The sequence below is a fragment of the Apaloderma vittatum genome, unplaced genomic scaffold (genome assembly GCF_000703405.1).
Source record: "Apaloderma vittatum isolate BGI_N311 unplaced genomic scaffold, ASM70340v1 scaffold18732, whole genome shotgun sequence".
In the NCBI taxonomy this organism is placed as follows: Eukaryota; Metazoa; Chordata; class Aves; order Trogoniformes; family Trogonidae; genus Apaloderma; species Apaloderma vittatum.
Window position 1 is genome coordinate 5,817 of NW_009702134.1, and position 21,916 is coordinate 27,732.

The 21,916-nt window shown below is 42.0% G+C and overlaps 1 protein-coding gene across 1 annotated transcript in view; it reads right to left on the reverse strand.

The window, feature by feature from the left end:
- Positions 1-1,389: 1,389 nt before the first annotated feature.
- The window catches only part of GLCCI1 (glucocorticoid induced transcript 1), a gene marked incomplete at its 5' end in the record, with an annotated part of 24,705 nt that continues 4,178 nt past the window's right edge, over positions 1,390-21,916 (reverse strand). The window contains 5 exons of the mRNA XM_009879441.1: positions 1,390-2,194; positions 3,261-3,381; positions 8,876-9,086; positions 15,076-15,228; positions 18,099-18,215. Of these exons, the coding sequence (XP_009877743.1) occupies positions 1,855-2,194; positions 3,261-3,381; positions 8,876-9,086; positions 15,076-15,228; positions 18,099-18,215 (942 nt within the window). The remainder of the gene's footprint in view (positions 2,195-3,260; positions 3,382-8,875; positions 9,087-15,075; positions 15,229-18,098; positions 18,216-21,916) is intronic.

Consider the following 21,916-nt stretch of genomic DNA (forward strand, 5'->3'; position numbering starts at 1 on the left):
CTCCTACATTGCCTTCACGGGGAGTCCAAAACCAGGGGCTGTTTTACAGGCTGCAAATCCCACCTTGTGCGAGAGTATTAACACAAACTCTGTAATAAAACCGAAACAACGCCTGAACGCCAAAGGATTTAGTGAGTAGTTACTGGTGGCTCACTCTCACCCCCCGCTCTCCAATCCCATCTTCAAAAGAGGGAAAAAACAGATTAAGGGCTCCGTAGCTGCAGGCTACTGATCGCTTGAATTCCTGGAAAAGGTGACCCTTATTCTCTCAGGAGCAGACAGCCCAAACGCAGTTCCACTGAGCGGGTTTATTTTGCCTTTGGGGTCTTCTTTGAATCGCAGGGAATCCTGTCCGGGAGCAGCGCTCCCCTCGTCCCAGCACGGCTCGAGAGCACCGCTAACCCACGTCCTGCCTTGAGAAAGTGTCCAGCCTGCAAACCCAGCGTTATTTCACAAGGATTTGATTTTATTGTTATTATTCACACTTCAGGAGGGAGGAAAACACACTTTAACACACACAACTTAAGGAACTGAAAGTTATGGGAGAAGCTTTGATTAAGTAACATGAACTTAAAAACTATTGTTTTCCCCACCCCTCTTAGAACACCCCCTGGCTACTCTTGAACTTTCATCCAAACACAATTACTCGCTACATAAATAAAACGCTGCTCATCTAACACTGCTCGACAAAAACCCGAAAACCTCTTTCCGACCAGCAAATGAATGAACATTTCCAAAAGAGAAACTAAACATTAATTTGACTTTCAGACGGTAACAGTAGCATTTCACATCCTGAACTGCCAACAAAAACAGGAGAGGAAATCCCCATCCACCCCCTGTGGAACCTGAAAGAGTTTCTGTCCTTGAACAAAAACATTCTTGTCTTTCAAAACCCTCTCACACACAACGTGGAATGTTTCTCATGTACAGCCTAGCACTGAACACTTTATTTGCGAGTTTAACAGTCATTAACGGAGCGACACCTGAAACCTTTAAATGCCACATTTTTTTTTTACACATATTGAAATGACAGTAAATGCAACAGTTGTTTCACTTGTAAGCGTAGGACCGAGTGATAAAACATCACAGATCTGCTGGTTCTCCTCACGTTCACCCACGTCCAGGCTCGTCGTTCGCCCGGAGATGAATGCACTTATTCCAAGAAAGCGGAATGTAATGAGGAAATATTAATGCATAAAATAAGGAAAGGCAAAAGAGTGATGTTCCCTCTTTAGCTTTGTAGCTGTAAAATATTTTATATCCCAATATGATATACATTCCAAGTTACCTGAGTTTACACTTCGAGAGAAGTACCTGAAGCTAGGCCATAGGGTGGGCACTGTGCAACTGTTGTGGCCATTTTTTTTTTTCTTTTTTTCTTTTCTTTTCTTTTTTTTTTTTTTTGCATTGTGTGTATTAACAGAAGTTAGAAACATAAACACCTGGATCAATTGTAAACATAATCCTGAAGTACAGTATTTTCCATAGGACACAACACAGCAAGACATTTTCTATTCAGACAGGCAACCTTTTTTTTTCTTTTATATATATAGAGCTTATTTATACTGTAGAATTTGAAACAGAACACAGGACACAGTACTAATCTGGTCAAACATACTATGAAATGCATAGTCTCCACTTAAAACGCTTAATGATGTGTGGATTCTGCAGGCATCACCGCTTTCTCACAAAAAATGCTGACTACGAGTCCCGTCCCTGCCAAGAACAGTGTTGAGATATTTATTTTTTTTTCTGAATGCTGCTAATTATTCCATGTTGCCACCTCACGCGGACGTTTCGGAACCGTGATCTCCTCGATCCTTGTTTCAGGGCAGAGACCTGCTCCGCCTGGGTCTAGATGAACACGTAGCTCTGAGGAGAGGAATGCTCTTCAGTCTGAATTTCTTGCAAGAGCGGCGCGGACGGCTGCTGGAGCGGGACCTCGGCGGAGTCCGTTGTGCTGGTGTCGTCTGACAGAGATGAGAAAGAGACCCGAGACGAAAGCTGCTCGACAGTCAGGGTGCTCAGAGCTGCGCTTTGCCCAGAGTTTGGAGAGTTCTTGAGCGTCAGGTCTGAAGCAGGAAGGAGGGGGCCCAGGAGTTTTACAGGACAGAAAGCTGATCCGGTTGGGATGAAATTAACCTTGTTTTTGTCAGGGCATGAAAAGAGAGGGGCTGAGACAGGCTGCCGAGACCTACAACGAGAAACAAGATTACGTACGCGGCCAACCGAGGCGTTTCATACATCGTGAGCTTTTTGTGGTTCTACACGTTGCTAAAATGCGAATGACGAGGAATGGGATTAATCGGACAGAGGGGCAAACATCTTCCATATTGGCAGTCAGCTAACTGATCCACAGCACGGAAAAGAGCACCGTCACCAAAATGACTTCGTGATTACTGGATAAACATGCAACTTCCAGCCAGGAAAAAGTCGGCAGCGCGGATGCACGTGGAAAAAAAAAATGCCGCGGTAAATTTAGAATAGCACGAATTCTCCTTTAATAAAAACAAGGCAGCGACAACACGTCTAGTGAGGTTAAATCCCTTTGAGAATCTCCATGAGACAGTCCCCTCCTCTCCCATATTCTGTGATTTGTCTGGGGGCTTCCTCCACAACCCAACATTGCTCCTTCCCCATCCAGCAGGCAGGGAATGCTGTCAGAGCGAGAAACCTCCGCTCCCTTAATTCTCTCATGCAACCTCGACAGCATGTGCTCCAGTACTGCTGGGTCTAGGGGAGAAACACAGGATGTCCAAGAGTTTAATTTCTGATTTCTTGCTCAGCAAAAATATGGAGCAAAGTCTATGCCATGAGCATACTACCGTCCACAAAACGTTTACACAGGTTTCATTCCATTTTAGATGTTTTATACAAATCAAAAAGTAACCTATGCTTGAAAGCGAGAAAAAATTACGACAAGAGTTTTGGTTTTGAGCCATGGATATTTAAAAAGTTTAAAAAAAAATACATGGAAAGAGGTTTATAAATGCTTCGGGAATTCAATGTACCTCATCTGTTCTGCTCGGATTTTTGTTGCCTTTTATAAACGCACAAAAAGAGTTCAAGCATAAAAGACTCCATTTCCTCTTCAAAGCAGCGCGAACACTTCGACTTCTCTTCTGTACAAACTCTAAGAATAGTGTGTGCTCCTGAAAAACCTCATCAGCTGGGATAGTTTATTCATCTGCAGTTGAATCGGCTCAGTAAACAGGTTTACTGCGTTGCAGATACCAGCTGATATAAAAGGCATTACTTACGACATTTCCTCAAAGACCTTCACTCGCTCACATCCCTCTGGGGGCTCTCGTTTGAACATGTAGCTGTTGTTTGGTTTGGGAGATGAGGCATACTTGGGCAACGGTGAGCTACTCCCACTGTCTGAAAATTTAAAGCAGTTATATTACTAGAGATTGAGAGTGCTTGTGAATTAAATTCGATTTCCAAACAAGATGCCTTTTTTTTTTTCCACAGTTTAGCCACTACGCCGGTTTGCTTCTACCACAACGCTTCCTTTATCGCAGGCTATTTCTAACACCCCTGCAAAGCACATTTCTGCGGAATAAAAGCTTCATCGCAGCAGTGATCTATCACATAACAACACACAGGAGGGTATTTTTACCCAGAACACTGCGATCGGAACAAAGCAGAGCTGAGATCCTGGAAACAAATACGTTCTTTATTATGTATTTCGACAAAACACAAACGAGCAAGGCAATACGTAAAACACATGCAGAAGTATCAGGAGCGGTAATGATAATACGCCTTCGCACTGTATAAACACAGCTAGTGAAAACGTGTGTATGTTCTGGCATGCGCCTTACTTTAAAACATCATTTTTCACCGAAATTCTTCACTCAGTCTCACGAATAGCGCAGAGGTTGCAAAGAAACAAAGCACATTCGTAACACAGGTACCGACACCTCCCCATGACGATGTCCCACCTTACTTGCTTCCCAGTCGCGGAGGTGCTTTAGTATCCAAAATAAAAACTCCGCCATTCAATTTTTTCACCACTACTAACTCTGCGCTACGGGTACTCTTTGTACCTCTAGCTGTCTGCACTTAGAATTAATGGGGAGAAGATCCAGGACACAAGGCAATAAGCAAATTTCTTTGTACTTCACAGAGAGGAGGCTCTACTTTAGTAACGACGGAAGCACAGACGTTTGAAAAATTGAGACTATCGAAGGGTTCACTTTAAACGGGTATCTCGACAACGTGATAGTCAAGGAGTTACGGATATAAAGTAGGTACACAAATAATTACTCGCAGAAAATTAGCTTTCTGCGGCGGCCTCTACCTTTTCAAAGAGCAACATCTGTCTCAGGGTAGTATCGGTGGCTCCCTATTCTCTCTGCTTGGGCTAACAATTAATAAAACGAAAGAAGACCCCCCCCCAACTTACAAACACACCTGATCTGGAGAGAAATAACTGCTCTTGCTTTAGCTCTTTTTGCGCCTTTCCACCACTGTGGGGTATCTGACCATTTTTAAAAGGTGCCCACGTGCGCCTTTTCAGCAACAGTGGGAAACCAACCGAAGATCCAAGCTCTAGGATCTAGAATCCCCGGAGCATACAAGGTTGTCTTTAACAGCGTGCAAACTGTAACTACATGAACTTTGTACATCCACAACTCAAAGACAAAGGCTCATTAATACAGGCTTTGAAACATCTTTACTTCCTCTTACAACGAGGCACAAATCGACTCAAACGTCACTTTTCCCTTAGATTAACTATGAAAAATACGAGGGGGAAAAAAGAAAACCCAACCAACAGCGGAAGTGAACCTCAGCAGTGTATTGATTATTCAGCTTTTTCCTGCTGTAAAGCGAACACAGAACTTCTATTTGCAGAATATTAAGTGTTAACTGTATGGAGGCAGAAAAAGCTTAGAGACAATACAGATACTTGCCAAGCTGGGAGCATGATGGTCCTGTTGGCATCTTTCCACTGTTGGCCCACAGAGCTCATTCCAAACACAGAAATCATTAACAGAGCCCAGACAGTTTGTTTCCTCCTTCTAATATTTAAAAATTGAAGATCCAAGTTTCTATTTAAAAAATTTGAGACATAAAACGTGCTACTGTTCACTCCGTCAAATAGCGGAAAACTGTGCAAGTACATCCAAGGAAAGACTCGAACTGAATTCAAAGTTAAAGTCAGTTCTTGGAAGATTTAGAGTCTTGTCTAGCCAGTTCAGCTTTCAATCAAGTTTTCGGTTTATTTAGCCCCGTCTGGCTGAAACATTCTACATCCGACAGCTGTTAAACCCATAAAAAAAAATAAAAAACATAAAAACCCCAACTATATTGTGCGACTTAGCCATTCTGATTCTCTCCTCCCTGCTTTTCAAGCACACTAAATTGTTGGCTTTTCTTTTGGACCAAACACACCCCACGGTACTGTCTGAAAAGCACCTCTGGTTTTCGGGAGGCTCCCATGCAACGATGGATGGCACACGGAGAGCGGCCCACGAGTTAAACGGGGTAAGAGGTGGAATTTATGGCTGAAGCCAGTCTCCACTGGTCTATGTTGTAAACCCTCACGTGCTAAACGGTCACATTATTAATCCTTAATGCCACTGCAAATGTATTTTTCTAGTGTCTCAGGGGTTGTTGCGAGGCAGGAGCCTTCCCATCAGAGGACACGTCTGCATCTTCCAGGCTTCCACCAGAAGGGTGTGCTCTGCTGGCGTCTTTCAGCCAACTCATCGGATTTCATTAAGATGACAATGATTGAAAATTAACAGATGTAACCTTTCAAGTTGAGTTTTGTTACCATAACCACAGAGCAGACAATACGGAGCCTTCTTACAGAGGATTTCTAAACATATATATGTTCAACATGGATATATTCTGTTACCCAGAAAATGTTTAAGATTGTAATTCAACATGAAAAAGACTATTTTAACCAGAAGACTTAATACCACAAATTTTAGCTTGCATAAACTAAAACAACAAAGAAGGCAAACTAAAAAAGAATCTGTAAAACAATTTTTTCAAATGACAAAGCTTAAAGGAAACAAGAAACTTTGCCAGCGAGCCTCGGGATTTGTTGAGATATGTTCAAAAAGGATTTGCTGTGATATGTTCAGAAACAACTCTGCTTCTATCCAAAGACTTCCTGCACCATTTTCATTTTAAAAACTATGGAGCAAATGCCCACAAGTTAAAAAGTATCTTCATTTCGTCTTCACGAACGTGTTGTTTTGAACAGCCTGGTGGCAACCCTGGGAATACACGATGCTATACAAAATCACTTAAATCAAAAGCCTTGAAAATACAGGTTATACTATCTATTCTTGTAGAAAAAAAAAACAACAAAAAACCCCAAAAAACTAAATTCCATCTGCTTATATCTTAGGAATAATTCTATGATTCTATGACTGTCTTTGAACCTTACCTCTGTCACAGCTGCTAAGCATGGTCTGCAGCCCTCTGAATTATAGAGCAGAGTATCACGAAATGGAACTAGTGAAACCAGCGGCTTTCATGCAGCGAGGTGGTCACTTACCTTGCAACAGGCTGGTATTTGAAAACAAAATCACAAAGCCAGGTGCCACTGAAACACCTTCTCTCCCACCCCTCCCTCTCTGCTCCCTTTGCAGCAAGGTTGTGGGTCTTCTCTGCACATCTTAGCTCGCTTTTTCTTTTTGCAAAATTCAATATATTTAGCAGCTCCTCGCAGAAATGTAAACCAAACAGCTGATACGGTCCAAAGAGCAGCTGTGAGGGCCTCGGGCCAAGGCACAGCTTTGCACAAGAAATCCAAGATGCTTTAGAAATGTAAAGCAGCGCTGTGTCTGAGCTGTTGGCTTCTCGCACCCCTCATGTCTCTCAGGCAAATGACCCAACTTCCTTCCCTATTCAGCAACACACTCAGGAGCATTCAGAAGGCCGATAATTGTATTTTTAATGGTAAGGCCAAGTTATTCCCACAGAGAGCAAAATAAAACCTCGACTGGAGAAAAGTAACAGGTTTCTCAGGTTTCAAATACCTGACGTATGGTTACACGATGCATTTTTCAAAAACTGAACGGGCCTCGCAGCAAAATCACCGATAGTTTTATTTTAGTATCATAAAAACCTTTAAAATGAAGGTATGAAACAAACTTTGTGAGTTTTGTTTTATAAAGCGGTTAACATCCACAACAGATGCTCATAAACTCTCTCATAACTCGCCGTTCCTTTATGATTTCTACCTGTGTCCCTCATTTTTTTATAATGTAACTATTTTGAAGATACTCTTCCTCAGAACAAACTGGCTTGTGGGACCTTACAGGATCTGAGATTTTACTCTCAGGCACCTATTTGACTACACTTTTACAACCTCTGAAGAAATTACTTTCTCTTACACATTTTTCTAGTTTCTTCTCCTTAAAGTTTCTAGTTTCTAGCTTCTCCTTCCTCCACATCACAAAGCTGTGATGAACAGTTTAATCTTCTGTCTTTCATAAGGACAGTACCTTAAACTAATTTAAAAATGCAATTATATTAACTTCACAAAGCTGGCTGTTTATCACCATCATCTACACACTACTACTAAAGCAGATTTTGATACAAACCTAGCATTAAAGCCAGTCTTAAAACCAAAACCCACAAACAGCCACTCACTGTGAAGTACAGCCACAAATTTTGCCCTTGTTAGCACTCAAAAAAATCCAAGAGAGGAGATAAAACCCTTTGAAAAGCATTAAGCACGCTATTTCAGACCGTCTTCTCCCGCTGCTGCCAACAAAGTACCACTGGAAACTCCAATTACTGGTGCTAACCAACTGCAAAAGGAATTATTCTTTTGATTTCCTTGCCCAATTCAGGGTTTGGGCAGGTGGATTTGTTTTCTACTACTTCTTAAACCCAAGATGGGAAAGCAATACTCTACAGAAACCAGAAAAAGCTCTTATTTCTCCCACTGCCTTCCTCAATCTTATTCCCAAATTACTTCGAGAACTATTAAACAGAGAATATTTAAAGAAAAACATTGACCTCGAAATACCGCTGTCTTCAGCTCGTCAGCAAATCTACGTTGAATCTTAAAAGGTTTCATTTCCTCTGTGAAACTTATTACTCTCAGCTCGTATGTTTTACCCAGACCCTGCACCCCTCCAAGCGCAGGTCCCTGTTTCCTGCTAGCTGACCAGAAGCCCAAGAATAATTTCATTAGTAAACAGTTGTCCAAAACAATCTTTTTATGCTAGTGCCTACAGTTTAATACTACATGTTCCGTCAGCAATTCTTAATTACTGAAACTCCAGCTTATTATTCCCTCTACAAAACCAAACGACGTTCTACAGGCTTTGAAAAACAACAACCAAAAAAAGCAGGCTATTGACATATAAACACATGAATTATTCAGAAATCGTAGGTTGTTATGCAACACACACAGACAAAAAATTACTCTCCGTCAGACTGTTCAAACTCGTATCTGAGCTCCTCACCAAATAGCTTCAAGTGGAATGTGAGAGTTCAGAAGCAGAATACTTTTAAAAGCAGTCCAAAACTTCACCATTGCCATTTTGGTCAGCAAATAACTCACCCATGACGAATGCACAGTCTACCACAAACCTGCTCAAAACCTTTTCGAAACACCAACATGTTACAGTCTGAATTCTTCACATCAGAGTCTTCATAAAGAGTTAATAAGACTGTTTGCTGTGCTCCTCTGACATATTTATGGAAGATGTTTGTGAAGTTTCACAAACAAGAGGGAAAAAGATATGTAAACAAACGAAACCAATTTTAAGGTAAATCCTCAATCCCTCCACAGCCAGCAACAAAAACAAAAACTGATGTAATGAGTAAAATGAAGGTAGTTGTAAAAGCAGGACACCACATGCCTCCCATAGGGAAAGGCGGGCCATTCTACTCTCACCTTTGTCACGGTCATAGAGTAAATCTTCTGTCGAGCAAGGACTCCCGTCCTGAGATTCAGGAGGGCAAAAGGGAGAGACACACGGTGAGTGGCTGCTGCAGCTGCTGCTGCGCTCCTGGACAGACGGAGTCTGCGTGTCGATGCTTCGCGTGCTACTACTACGATAGTGAGCAGGTAACGGGGCCCTTCGGCCGTCAGGGATATCCAAAGGCTGCAAGAGAAACAAGCGGGTCAGGTTAGAGAGAAAAGATCCAACTCCCCCGGCACTCGGAGCTGAAGCGATGGGACAAAGCCTCCCGAACAGCACGCAAGCTGTCGCGGAAGAAAAACTTTCACGCGAGGAAGGACCGTCATGTACGACGGACACCACGTACGTTAATTGTGAAAGAAACACAAGTACCCTGAGAGATACCACATTTGGGAGATAAACACCAACCACAACTGCAAATGAAACCATCTTCAGTTTTGCTAGCAAGTGCCCCAGCACACGTCTCCAATTCGTCCTTCGCTTCTGCAGGCGACCCCTGACAAAATAACGAGGAGGCTGATGATGCACAAGCTCACGCGAGGTTCCCAAGCTTTGCCTTGAACCAAAGCTACAAGCACTGCCTGCTCCTGTCCGCCTGGTTGGCGCTGGCCGGGCTGATCCTGCATCCCATTCTGCATGGTCGTGTTCACAGCAGCAGGTCCGCGCACTCTACTTAGTCGCACTTCCCAGTGGAAAATCAGCCTTAGCATAAAGGCTTTAAATGTAAAAAGTCAAGTGAGAACTATGGTTTTGTTGAGAGGTGAAGGGGAAAAACCACAACACATAAACAGAATTTGTATCCTTGCTTCAGCGAGGATAATAAGAAAGTAGGAAACAGCCTAAACTTCTAGCTACGAAGAATTAATGTCTTTTTCCTTCTCACTTCAAGTGAACCTTTTTATTTTACAGTTTCCCTCTTCCCTATGTATTTCAAAACTGTAATAGCTTGTTCCCAAGCCTAAAATTCAACCCAACGCTTTTCCTAGCAATGAGGACATGAAACCTCTTGCCCACGTATCACATTCCCCCCTTTTCTATCCTGAATACCCCCACGAATTACACAAAGAAAGAGACACAGCAGGAAGGTCCTTTTCCCTTATGAGCCTTCCAGTCCGTACCACTGCACGTTGCCATGAAGAGCACGGACACACACTTCTGAAGAGTACGTTACAGTTGCTACGCGCCGAAAAGTTTGGACACAGCTGCGTGGTGTGTTCCAACAGCTCGGCTCACGTTGCACATGGGTTACAACACGACTACGCGTTGCTGTTTCCATCACCCCGTGACTCATTCGGGGCACAAGACAGACCTGTGGCGTTTTAGCATTTGCTACGCGTGCAGGAGAGAGGCAGAAAAAGAAAAAACAGTCTCGTAATTAACGTAACCATGAAAATTGGGAGTTTTTTGGTTCCACCTCTGCCACAAAAATTCTACGAGATGCCAAGAGGTCACCTGAACCAGCCTCTCCTTCTGGATGGCATCTTTTCTGGATGCCCAGTCTATACAGGAGTGACCTGCACAAGTCTTTCAACATTCTCAGAAGCAGAAGGAGTCTATGGGAGCTGCAGTTCAAACGCCGTACCCCGAGAGACCTGAAAAACCACCTCACTGAAGCCTGATGGCTTTGTGCTTCTCCATCCCTAAAGCGCAAATAACACCATCTTTCTTCTCGCACAGGTGTGATAAAAAAAAACCAAAAAACAGAGAACAAAATTTCAGACACTCTCCTATTATGACAGAAGTAAAACCCCGGGAAGGAATCCAGATTTCTGACTTCAAAGCAAGGTGTAATAGTGAGAATCAGGCCACATATCTCATGAGAAGACAACAAAACCATCCAACAGCTGCTCCTTAAGCACATGTACCATGCTCTACGTAACAGGTAAAGCAAGGATTCCAGGGAGGGGAAAAAGCAGGAAGGGATCACATAATTAAAGACTTCAGGACGACACAGATGTTCTTCCACACCGAGAGGAACAACACAGTCTTATGTAGTCAGGAATTATATCCCGAATCACGTATTTCAACCCCCACTGAAGTCAAATCCGAGGTACAAGAAATTATCCGTATTTTTAGACATGCCCCAAAGTATACACGCGAGTAAATATTTATCGCTCTTTCCAAGTCAAATAACTTTAAGGCATCGAAAAAGCCTGCGAGCATTTCAGATAACTGTGCTTCTGTATTTATCTTTCCCGCAATACTGAATCCAAGTTTTGACAAGTGCAAAAAGCTTCCTGAAAGTATCAAATAAAAAGGATTCCACTTTTTAAAAACTTTATGCATTGAACCTGATCAACATAAAAAAATACTCTGCAAGTTACTTTCCGTGACTCATGCCTAAACTATTTTAAAAACCGAAGTCCTCACAACCTTAGAGCATGAGAAATAGGGTAACTAATTTGGTACAGCTGCTATTAAGTTTTCATAACGCTCAATGCATGGAAACCAGCTAGAAATTACTGCATTCTATATACTGTGGGGTAATTTTTGTTGCTTGGGTTTTGTTTTTTAGGTTCAGTTGGTTGGTTTTGGTTTGGTTTCTTTGTTTTTCCCCCCCCAAGAGTAAAGATTTAAGTAAGGATCTGCATGAATGCAAATTAGAATAAGGCCTTTTATTACAGAATTAAGTTTTCTGATAGGTACACAAACCCACCTTGCTATCCGTTTCCAAGAGCATTAGAAATCAAACAAAAAACCACATTAAGCATTTTACCTACATTGTGCGATAGTCCATAAAACCTGACTCATTTCTAATTAGATCTGTACGCCTCAAAGGTAGTTCTGGCAATATTTTTTCCCTGACAGGAGCCTTATGAACACGTCCACGCCCTGCTGCAGGGCTCTCTTCGTCATTCTCCCAACGATTCTCGAAGAGGGAAGCTCTTACCCCTCAGCTCCCTACAGTAATTCCACCGTCACGTTGCACCAAAGTCCCCAACGTTCGTGTTGGGGAGTCACTACAGGGCAAAGAACAAAAGTTCGTCACAACTTCACAAAAAGCTGATTCCCCTCCTACAAGTTACGGTGGGACACACCGTCACAATTTCCTGGAAAGGTGGTCGACCAGTTCTAAAACAGGAATGAAAAAATATAGCCAGGACCTTTGAATAAATGCATGGAAAATAAAAGTTTGTTACTAAATCCCAGGAGGAAGAGAGGTGATTAAGAAGTGACTTTAAAAAGTCAACTTTAACTGGGTGTTACGAAAGGAGAGAATACTGTCAGCTAAGAAAGCGAGATGAACGATCTGAAAAACATATACACACACAAGGCTAAACTGAAAAGAACAAAATATCTGGAATGTTGTGACCACTTACAATGCAATCCCTCTGAACTGTACGGGCAATTCGATTATTGAAAGGTAATGACATAACGGCATCACTGCATCATCAGCTACCTTTGTGAAACACTAAAATAACAAGATTAATGTCTACAGCGATTATTTTTCCTTTTTAAAGTAACTGTACATTTGTAGGTACATTTTCTGCTATCAGTAAAATATTATTTTTTAACAGAAGAGCGTTTCAAAGAACCAGTGTAACTAAGTCGGCGTGAGAGAAAACAGAGGCCACGTTCCAAATCAACGTACGCACTTTTAAAGTAGAATTAAAAAAATTCAAGTCAGCAGAAGGGAAAGCAGAAAGCGTGCAACATCATACCCTGCAAAACCAAAAAAGTCTAAAAAAAATAAACTGACTTGTGTATCTGAAGATGAAGCAAAGAAGTATGAAACTGTTAGAAAAGTTTCCCTCGTTACCCATTTTAACTGGGCTCTAAATAAAAAAGTAATTCAAGTGATAACCATAAAACCGCTTTAGCCTTAAGCTTAGTTTTACCCTATGTATCACCTAGGCTGATTTCAGACTTCAAGAACTAAGCAACAGTTTGTTAAAACAACAACAAAAGAAACAACCACAAGCTTATACTGGAGACCAAAAGAAAAACAATCAGGAACATTAAACTGAAATTTTAAAAGTTAACAGAACTAAAATGAATTTTATTTCACCAGAGAAAAGCCGAACACTGAGATGGAAGAGACTCAAAAGCTACTAATGTAGTACCTTAACTTGAAAAAGAAAAATGAAAAAAAAATAATTAGGCAGTGAGCTGCACCTAAAAAAAAGGAAATTTTCCTTCTCAGCATTTTTAGCAGGTTGTGTTTGTTCCCCAAATCTTTCCTGGGAAACGAGTAGGGATTCACAATACAGCCCAAAGTGCTTTGTGCAGTGGGATAGGTTGATTCCCATGAAATTCAAGGTTTGAATGTGCACTGCTAAAAGTGGAAAGCAAATGTGGAAACAGGTTAAAAGGAAAGAGCTGAAAATCTCGATGCACACCAACCTCACAAGCGAGCCCGCGGAACAACTAATTCTTCAGACATCACCCCAAGCAACCCGCTACCTTCGACTGCTGTTTTAATATACTTTCTCAAAAATACAGAACGAGAAAGAACGGCAGAAAACTGAAAGAAAAACAGATTGTTTCACTAAGAGTGAAACTAATGACGTTTGGTTTCCTAGGGTTTAGCTTTTGTGCAGTAATTCCTAACTTTTAACCCAGCCACCCCAACTCCCCCAGGCTGAAGAGAAGCTCAACTGTTGGATTGGGAGAAAGTTCACCAGCAGCAAGATTGAGTAAATTGCTCTTGTTATGATCTTCCAGGAGTAAGCCGTGAGATCTCGTAAGCTCAAAGACCTCGGAGTCCCTCTTTAGGTCCCACTAGATAGGACTTCACAGAAATTACCGCTTACGTAGCAGGAAATAACCCTCTGCCCACAAAGATGGGCTTGACTTCAAGGGCAAGGTCTAATTTATGACTTTCTTTTGTGTCTGAGGGCTCTCCCCAGATGGATGTTTGGAGGAAGGGTTCACTATTGCCTTGGCTGCATAAAGTGCTGAGCACCCCTGGCCCCGGGCCAACCACGCACTTAAGGATGTGCTGACCCGCTGCGCTGGACCGGAGCCAGTACATTCAGTAACTTAGGAGACTGACTTCTGCATCCTAAGTAATAAGCTGTTAAAACCCAGGGACAACATTTACAAAGATGATTTGTCTGATAAATAAATGAAATGTCCTCCAACCATAGGAGATTACCACCCCAGCCATGGCAACGCCAACGGCGGCACAGTAACACGCACCCTTCTGTACTCTCCGGGAGATGGTGCAATAAGGTTTAGTGATCTGGGCTTTCGGTTTTGGTTTGTGTTTTTCCTCTTACTCCCCTGTTACAACACACAACCCTTCCAAAGGGCTGAGAAGGGCCTTAGGAAAGCAAACTTAACATAAAGCTTCTACTACTACGGTATTTCATTCTTAAGACCCCTTTGTCTGCACAACCAGCTCTCTGGAGGAGCCAAGACTATTCCAAAACTTAAGTTTACTGCTGAAATGAAAAACTACAAATATCAGGTTTGGGAATCTTAAAGCCCCGATGAAAATTTTATAGCTTGACTTGTACACTGAATTGCTGTTACGTGACCACTCACAAGCAAAGAGCCTGTATCTTAGAGAAGATTAGAAAAATCTAGTAGTTTATTCCACAGCAAAAAACTTTCCATTGGCTATTTAGGAAACAATGGCTGTAAAAGCAATGCTTCACATTTCAAACCATGTTTCTCATTTCCAGTGTCATCTAAGCACCCCAGTGCTCCCCAGAGACAATTCCAGTTCTCCCATAGAAGCAAAGCTGCCCCGTTGGACAATATTTTCTATTCTGTGATCTCCCACAGCAGATCACAGAGGTTTCATGGAAATAAAGCAGCCCACGTTCAATTTATTGAAAACTGAAAAAACTAGGCACAGCACAGGAAACTTAAGCCTTGCCTAAGAAAAAGAATGCAAAAGGAAGCAAATTAATCAGTCTCCTGGTCTCTAATTATTAATGTAGCCTGAAGTACCGACATTTTCAAGTACTTGCCTTTTGCACAAAACCTTTAAAGTTCTCTGCAGAAAGAGCATTCTGAACACAGGATGCTTAGCCAGAAGCCCTTTAAAATCAAACAAACGCCACCCTAAAACACTAAAACAAAATTTTCAAACAAGCAGTTCTTTGAAGAAAATTATTTGTAATTTCAACCACAAGGCAAAGTTTCTCACAAGGGAGGTTTCCCTCGTCTTTATAGATTGCAAAGAAAAAAAAAAATCATAAACATCTTACTATAAGCTTACCTTGGATACTTCTTCTTTTCCGCTGTTCTCCTTAATGAATACTTTTTCCAGTTCAGGGCTTATTCCTTCTACATTACATGGCACACGTGAAACAGTTGATTTTGGCACTGAAATGTTTGACAGTGGCATAGGGACTGATCTGGAAATTGAAGCCTAGAAGGCAGAGAGCAACACGATTTGAAGCTGGAAAATGGAATAAAGGACAGAAGTCCGAGACTAGTACTGAAACTCTCAAAAAAGTAAGAAGCTCTATATTCATTTTACCACCTAGAAGACCATCCTGACGTGGCAAATTTAAAGAATAAGAAATGCTTGCATAAATCAAAAGTCACTAAAATCACTTCTACTTAACTCAAGGAAGTGTTCTATAGTAAAAGCATTCTACATCTTTGCTATCAGTAGGTAGGCAGGTGTATGTACCTTCCAGATGTATACACTGTGGAATACAGGGTAGGGGCATGAGAGGCGCGCAGGGTGCTGATGGTTTAACTGGGATCCCAAAAGCATTTTGTAACATTCCTAAAGCTTAAGCGCTCAACTTAAATATTCACTTAATGCACTTTTATTCCCTTTCCGTTGACTTTAGCGAACGAAAAACAAAGCATTCATTCTGAACCTTTAATTTCATTACCTTAGAATTCCTCAGAAATTTAGAGCAAAGGTCTTAAAAAGAAAACATTTCAAGGTTTAATAATCGAGCATGTAAATAAATACAAGCATGGTTTTCAGCCAAATCTGTTGGGAGTGGAGTTCTGCGAGCAACCGGAACCCTTCACAAGAGCGCACACACATCTTGCACAACTTCAAAAGCTTTACTTTGGCAGCAGCTACAGAGCAGAAATGCACCTACGCTCACAGCCACGAACAGTGTTCATTTCCCAATATACGTTCTGTTCCCGTTTGCAGACTCACAAGGATGCCCAAGACAAAAATGTAGAAAAATTGTTTTGAGTTCTTGCCAAATGAACTCTGCACAACGTGCAGCTCCAAAGGAGCACGTCACTTGTCTGGAGGCATTCTCTGACTCTGGCAAAACACCCTGCCTGCAGGACAGCTGTGTCGAACATTGTTTTGAATGTGACTATAAACACTGGCACAGGTGCCTGCAACAGCTTACTCCGAGATGGAAATCCAAAAGCACTTTCTGTGGAAAACGTAGCAGGATCCTTTGTTATAGAGGCACAAAAGCTTCGGAAAGAACAACAGCTTTCTACATGTCTTCATCACAAGGTGAGGTTTTAACCACAAGATTTTATCCGAATATAAGAAGGAACATAAAGGATCGGCCTTCATGGCTCAGACTCTTCTTTCTAAAACACCAGCTCCTTAAAAAGGAAATACTAGGGCAGAACCAACATTTCAGGAGTTCAAGCAGTGGCCTGTTAGCAGCGCAGGGTCCAAGTGAAGGATCCAGCGTAGGTGAAATTTAATCAGGGCTCGAATGTCCGCGCTGTCAACTGAGACGTGATTAACTGTTTTCTACAAGTGGCTTAAGGTTCACAAAGTCATTGACCGAACCTTGCCTGAGCTTTAGAACTCGTAATTGGGTTTCAGTGTCACTGGCGGTTTGTAATGGCTAGCGCAGACACCGCACGGGGCACCCTCCGTTGCACCCTGCTGAGCATCTGCCTCATGGTCAGGTAGTTTGGCCAAAACTATTCTTCATACGTGTCAGCATCTTTATAACGGAAGAAATACAGATGTACTCAGAACACAGGCAAATCTAACTTTGGGAAACATGAAAATGACCTGAAAATAAAAACTGTCTTAGCCAGGCTAGCGTTCCGATGATCAGCTACATTAAAACTTGTGCAAACTTATACACCACCTGGAAAAATAAGTAATAAGACAACAGAAAACAGAAGCAACTCAGACTAGGAGCCTGCGCTTAACCTCCCAGAGAGGAAGATATCAAATCCATAAACTCATGGCTGGAGAGACGTTCTGTCATCACAACGTCCATTGCTAGAGAATATGGGAATGGTGCTTGATGTAATCTGGACATAATTTTGCAACCTGAAATTCCACGTCTGATTGCGGTTTCACAGTACGTACAGTGTCTGGAACAAGAACCATCTGGTGATGACAGTAATTTTTCCATTTAATATGACAGAAACTCTCAAAACATAGTGTGACATAGCCACTGCCACCAAAAACTCTCATGTTAGAAGACAGAATCCTGTACTGACAGTGATTCTGGACTACCAGGACAAACAAAGAGGTACATCCTAGACAAAACCATGGAGAAAAAGACTTTTACCCTGTCGTGTGACAGATGCTCTAGTCACCAGTCACCAGGGCTGGGGTGCTGTGGCAAGCATCATCTTCATTTCAGCTGAGCTTAAATTCAAGCTGAATTTTCAGGAAGTAAACATTGCAATTCTGTCTCCTTTAATATCATCGGGAAATTGCCACTCTGGCCAGGAATTGACTAATGTGCAAAGTATTAGAAAGATTCTTAAAATAGGACAAGGAAATTAGATTCTTCCCTCAAATCTCTGTGATGCAGCACTGCTGTCTTTTACGGACGAACACGTGGTAAGGTGAATTACAAGTGTGTTCATAACAAGCCTCGCTGCTCAAAGACCGATTAATCGTTGGGCTGCTAATCCAGACTCCTTGGCCCTGGATACTTTCTTTTTCTTTGTTCTTTTATTTTTTTTAAACAGTCCAGATTAAATCAGGCTGCGAAACTGATAAGCAAACACCTTCCAGAGAAGCAGATCCATAAAAATCAGTCTTGGAAGCAAGTATGTATTCCTGGAAACAGTCCTATCTGCCCACACTGAAAATTTTCACTGCATCTTTGTATATTAAAGTTGCTATCCTGCCGCAACCGTCCTTTCTTTTATTACGTGTTGACTGCCAGATAAATCTCAGGGAAGATGCAACGGTATCGGGTTGTGAAGCATTTCAGTGGATACATAAGAAAACAAACAGAAGGAAGACGGGAAGAAAAAGGTGGCTATTCGCTCAACCCTGATAAGGTGGGAGGCTGTTAATAGAAGCAACCATCTACTTACCTGAGTCTGACTGATTGCTATGTGGTTGCCATGGAGAGGTGACTGACGTTCCTTCTCTTTACTGTGACGACTGCTCTGCTTACTGCGCTGAAGCTGCTGCCTCAGTTTGGCAATCTGCTGGAAAAAAAAAGGTTCAGGTGAAGCGACGACGAGTTGTCGAAAGGATAACTGCTCGAATCCTCAGGTATAAAGTGCGTCACAGGCATTTTAAGTCCTCTTTGGAGGATTTTACAAGCGTATGGGACTGCTTTCCCTTGAAGCATGAGCATTAAAGGCTTCTTTTTGCTTATTATCCTCCAAATTATCTGCCCTATTCACCGACCTGAATATGCCAGCAAGCTTAATTACTAAACTTCCACATTTACAAACAAGCGCTGTAATAACTGATGCAAGCAGAAGTAGAATGACAGCTGGTAGCAATTTCTGGTCTACAACTGGCTTAACCTGGGGACTACGAACCCTACAGTTTCATTCATTTGATCTTAAACCAAACCAAAGTTTTCCAACGATAATTAACTGTAAGAGCAAAGAGCCTTCACAAACAACTGGCAATCAATGTGCAGTGCTCATCTTGGAGAACGTATTAAATGTTTTTAATAGCCTTTCCCTGCAGGCTAAATTATCACAGATTCTTTAAGGCAGACGGAATTATCTTCTCTGCTGTCCGCTGCAAAGATGTCCAATTGGAAGTTACATATTTTAAAGGTCAAACGCAACTAAAGCCATTATCCATTCCTCCTGCTGCTTAACAAGAAACCAAGGAATTTCATTTGGGGATTCCTCTACTTATTTATTCCTCCTGGAGAATTTCCACATGAAATATTTAAGCGTTGCCACAGAAGTTTAGACTGTGTGCAAATTCACACAACAGGTACAGACACTTCCTTAAGGCTGGATAATTTTTCCCCTTTGGGCTCAAGTCCCGCTCTCCCTCATGTTCAGCACGCTGGCGTCCAAGGCAAAGAGCCAATTTTGAAAAACCTCAACGGCAAGTAAGAAGGGAACGCACATGGAATTCCTACTTCAAAGGACTTCATCAGCTGGGAAGCAACTTCTCTGAGTGACAGCTCCCAAGTACACGCGCTCCGTGGTTAACCCCAGGCAGCTGAAGATATCACTAACGCTCTTTCAAAGCAACTCAGTGGTGGAGAATCACATCACTCTTCACAGTGCCGGAGACGACAGTGCTTGGTGCAGAGGTTTGGAGGGAGCTTTGCTCCACGCTATGAACTTTTCTCTGTGATGTTCCCGGTATCACCCACAAAAGAAGGATCCATCTTTACGGCTTCCTGTTGAATATTGCCGCAGCTCGTTACCCATATTGAGAAAACTGCCACTCAGAAATGGCTGAATGTTTTAATCTTTCAACAACAGACAAGCACTTCAGACTTCCAAAAGGGTCTGTGTGCAGAATACATCCGTGTGTAGAATACATCAAGAAAAACAGAGCCCTGATATGAGTTTCTATCACAGACGAGCTACATTTAAAGAACTGGGAGGCAAGTCTTTTGATAGAAAGTGCCACTTAGGCACCACTTTGGAAGAGGCCATCATCATCTCTACAAAACCCCAAATTGTCCAGAACTTCACCATTCTCCCTGTAGGAGGAACGGTTATTAGGAAACCGATCTCCATAGAAAGATGAAAAAGCAAGTGTGTAACCAGTCTGGTAAGTACATCTACATCTACAAAGATTTATGCCTTACTTCAGAATGCTGGGGAATTGGGAGTAACAGGGAAATAATCTTCATCTTCCCCTTTAAAAACTTAAAAGCCCAGATCAGAAGGCAGCTGTGGTCTGGGAGGGCTGGCTACAAGAATAATCAGAAAGCAGCAAGACCCCTGTGTATAAACCTTTCATTTCTGCTGTCTCTCCTTGATGCTACGTGCTTCCTCCTAGTTAAAAAGTTAAATACCCTATTTTTTTTTTTATTTAAATGAAATCTGCCTTTCTAAGCTTTCCTCAGGGACACGCTATTAAAAAAAGATCTATGCGATTCCACCTCAGAGATCTGGCTGTCTGATTTCTGTGGCAAACAAGCTTGCACATCTTTAAGAACATCACCTCTCACTGCAAAATTTGGACAGGGAAAGCATTAAATCGGAGAGCGCTGATAGGCTCGTATGTCTCTAGGCTGGCCAGAACCTTGAAGCTCTGATATCCTGAAAGCAACCACGGACCCCTGTAATCTGAGTTCTCAGACGACTCAAGAATATGTGTGTTTTGGCAGTCAGTATGTTCTTGACAGAAACAGAACCAGAAGGCTTCTTGGGTCACTGGGGAGAAAGATGAAAACTTGCTGAAGAATCTGACTGTGTGTCTGGAGCTGATACGGTCACTTAAGCCAAATACACGGTGCAGTGAAGTAAAAGATGTATTTTCCTTCTCAAATCATCTGTCCTTAGCCCTGAATCTGAAAGACCCTAGCTTTCTATCGAGTAGTAGTTACCATCAGACAAAAAAGCCGAGGAAGTAAGGATGGGCATATAAAAAGGAATCCCATCCACCCTCCACACACAGGAAAGAGAGACTTGCCAGCAGACAATCCGCCTTTCGAGCAGCCACGCCAAGCAGGCAGGGGCACCATGTGCCCAGACAGAATCATCCTCCCAAACTAAATGATGCTCCATCTCTTCACCAAGGGGAGCCCGTGGTGAACCTACCACTTGGTAAAGCTGGTCCTGAAATCCCAAGAGCTTTCTTTTCTTTCTGTAATATTACCTTTTCTATTGCCAATTATTTTTTCATCTGAAACCCAAACAAAGCCACTACTACTAACAAGAAGAAGGAGCTGTGCTATCGTCCCAGAAGTTTATCTTCACCTTCCATCAAAGCAGCAGAGAAGCACAATCAAAGCACCAAAAATAAACTGAGTGGCCAACAGGTATGAGGTACACTAATCCTAGGAAAAGAGACGTAATTTGTGTAGTGAGGAAGGAGTCTGAAACATCACTGGCACCTGTTTTACCAAGTATCTCAAAGAAACAGCAGATTCTGTCCTTGGGCACTCAACTGATGCAACTAAATGGAGCTAAGGAATTTGCCGAGCAGAGAAAATAGCGCCAAGCGACTGGTATCAGGAAAACACGTCCTTAAAGATCCAGCCATTGCACTGGTGTAAATACGCTCTGACATCCAACTCCACTCAGGGCAGCAATACAGGTATTTCGGTTAGCAAGACAAGGCAGAAAAGGAATAATGTGCTACGCTGGGGGGTAAAAAAAAAGTGCAGTAACAAAACACTCCATTTTAACAGGGCAGCTAAGAACAGAAAGGGTTTGGGACACTGTTTCCCTCGCATGCCTACGTATTGAGCATGAAGGTGACTGGAGCACAAACAATCGAATAAAGGAACACATGTAAATCATCACGAGAAGATCTAATGTATCTTTTAAAGAGTCTGGTTGATAAAGAAAAGAAAGCCTTAGCCTTGCACATATGTGCATTTAGATCCATAAATGTAGCAATGACTTTAATAAACCAATTCAAATGCCCTCCCTATCTGCCTAGCTTGAAGACTGGCAGAAGGTTCTTCTGATAAAATACACATATTTTCTTTTGAGGATACAGCTGGAAAAAATTAAAACAAACAAATAGACAAAGGCCCCCAAGGAATTCTTCAAGGAATAAGTGCAATTTGAACCCTACTTCCAATGTTCAGATACAATTATTTAAAATTATTTTGCTCCTTTACAAGGTATGAACATATATCACAGTAAATCTCGAAGTGTATTTTTTAATTCACATTTGGCAAGTCCTCTCACATGACTGTACGGCAGGACGGAACACTTCAAAAAAGTTAAGAAAGCTTTCCGCT